Source organism: Embiotoca jacksoni, unplaced genomic scaffold (assembly GCF_022577435.1).
Source record: "Embiotoca jacksoni isolate LCO1_2020_lvr unplaced genomic scaffold, fEmbJac1.0.p SCAF_58, whole genome shotgun sequence".
NCBI classification, from domain to species: domain Eukaryota; kingdom Metazoa; phylum Chordata; class Actinopteri; family Embiotocidae; genus Embiotoca; species Embiotoca jacksoni.
Window position 1 is genome coordinate 586764 of NW_027185412.1, and position 1293 is coordinate 588056.

General features: G+C 47.9%; 1 protein-coding gene across 1 annotated transcript; it reads left to right on the forward strand.

The window, feature by feature from the left end:
* Positions 1 to 365: 365 nt before the first annotated feature.
* Positions 366 to 983, forward strand: LOC138212605 (mucin-13-like). The gene has a single exon (XM_069173060.1). The coding sequence runs from the start codon at positions 366 to 368 to the stop codon at positions 981 to 983; it is 618 nt and encodes a 205-aa protein (XP_069029161.1).
* Positions 984 to 1293: the final 310 nt, after the last annotated feature.

Below are 1293 nucleotides of genomic sequence, written 5' to 3' on the forward strand. Positions count from 1 at the left end.
ATGGTGTCTTGTCAACTTCTCAAATTAAGCACGATTGATAAAAAAAATCTGTCAAATTCTGTTTGGACTCTGTTGCAAAGACAAAGCAGATAAATCGCATTGTGTGTGTATTATTTATTATATGTGAACATATAAGATGACATTCATATTCAATAGTTTGCCAGAAGTCTGACGTAACATTAAAAGACCTGTGGACATTATAGCCCGATTAGCAGCATGAGACTTTAGTGTGTCACTCAGTAACTTAAGGTATTTAAGTATTTCAAATAATATTCTTAGTACATGTCCGTACAGATATGTTGTTTAGGAAAACACGTCAGCTTGTGAACTTCCTGGTGGAACTACTTTATACTTTTAGTTTGAACATGAGCGTGTGTTTGAGCCGTGGGAGGAAGAAACCCGACGCCGGCACAGGGAGAACAACTCCACGTCGAAACGCCCCGACGACGACGCCAAACACCGGAACCACCAAAACCACTGGAACCACCGGAACCACCGAAACCACCGGAACCACCGGAACCACCGGAACCACCAAAACCACCGGAACCACCGAAACCACCGAAACCACCGAAACCACCGGAACCACCGAAACCACCGGAACCACCGAAACCACCGGAACCACCGGAACCACCAAAACCACCGGAACCACCGGAACCACCGGAACCACCAAAACCACCAAAACCACCGGAACCACCGAAACCACCGGAACCACCGGAACCACCGAAACCACCGAAACCACCGGAACCACCGGAACCACCGAAACCACCGGAACCACCGGAACCACCGAAACCACCGGAACCACCGAAACCACCGGAACCACCGGAACCATCGAAACCACCGGAACCACCGAAACCACCGGAACCACCGAAACCACCGAAACCACCGGAACCACCAGAACCATCGAAACCACCGGAACCACCGGAGCCACCGGAACCACCGCAGCAGCAGCTGATACCAAAGTTGAAGTTCCTGGCACGGACTGAAGATAAACTGTCGTACAACCATGAATTAACAGCTAAAAATGAATATTTTATAAACTGCCCACTCACTAAATATTCAGCTCTGTTGAGGATGATATGTGTGTGTGTGTGTGTGTGTGTGTGTGTGTGTGTGTGTGTGTGTGTGTGTGTGTGTAGCATTGTGTCTTTTATCTATAAGCCTCTCCAAATGGACTCTGACTGGACTTTTGAAATCTCATTAGACTGTTGTCCGCCTGCAGCTCATCAGATCACCGACTGAAATCTAATCTTCTCGAGGTAAATCAGAACTTTCTCTCTCCGATTCACATCCTGC

What these genes read in the sequence shown, in the direction of transcription:
- LOC138212605 (XM_069173060.1), top strand. Translation starts at nt 366, where the DNA reads ATGAGCGTGTGTTTGAGCCGTGGGAGGAAGAAACCCGACGCCGGCACA.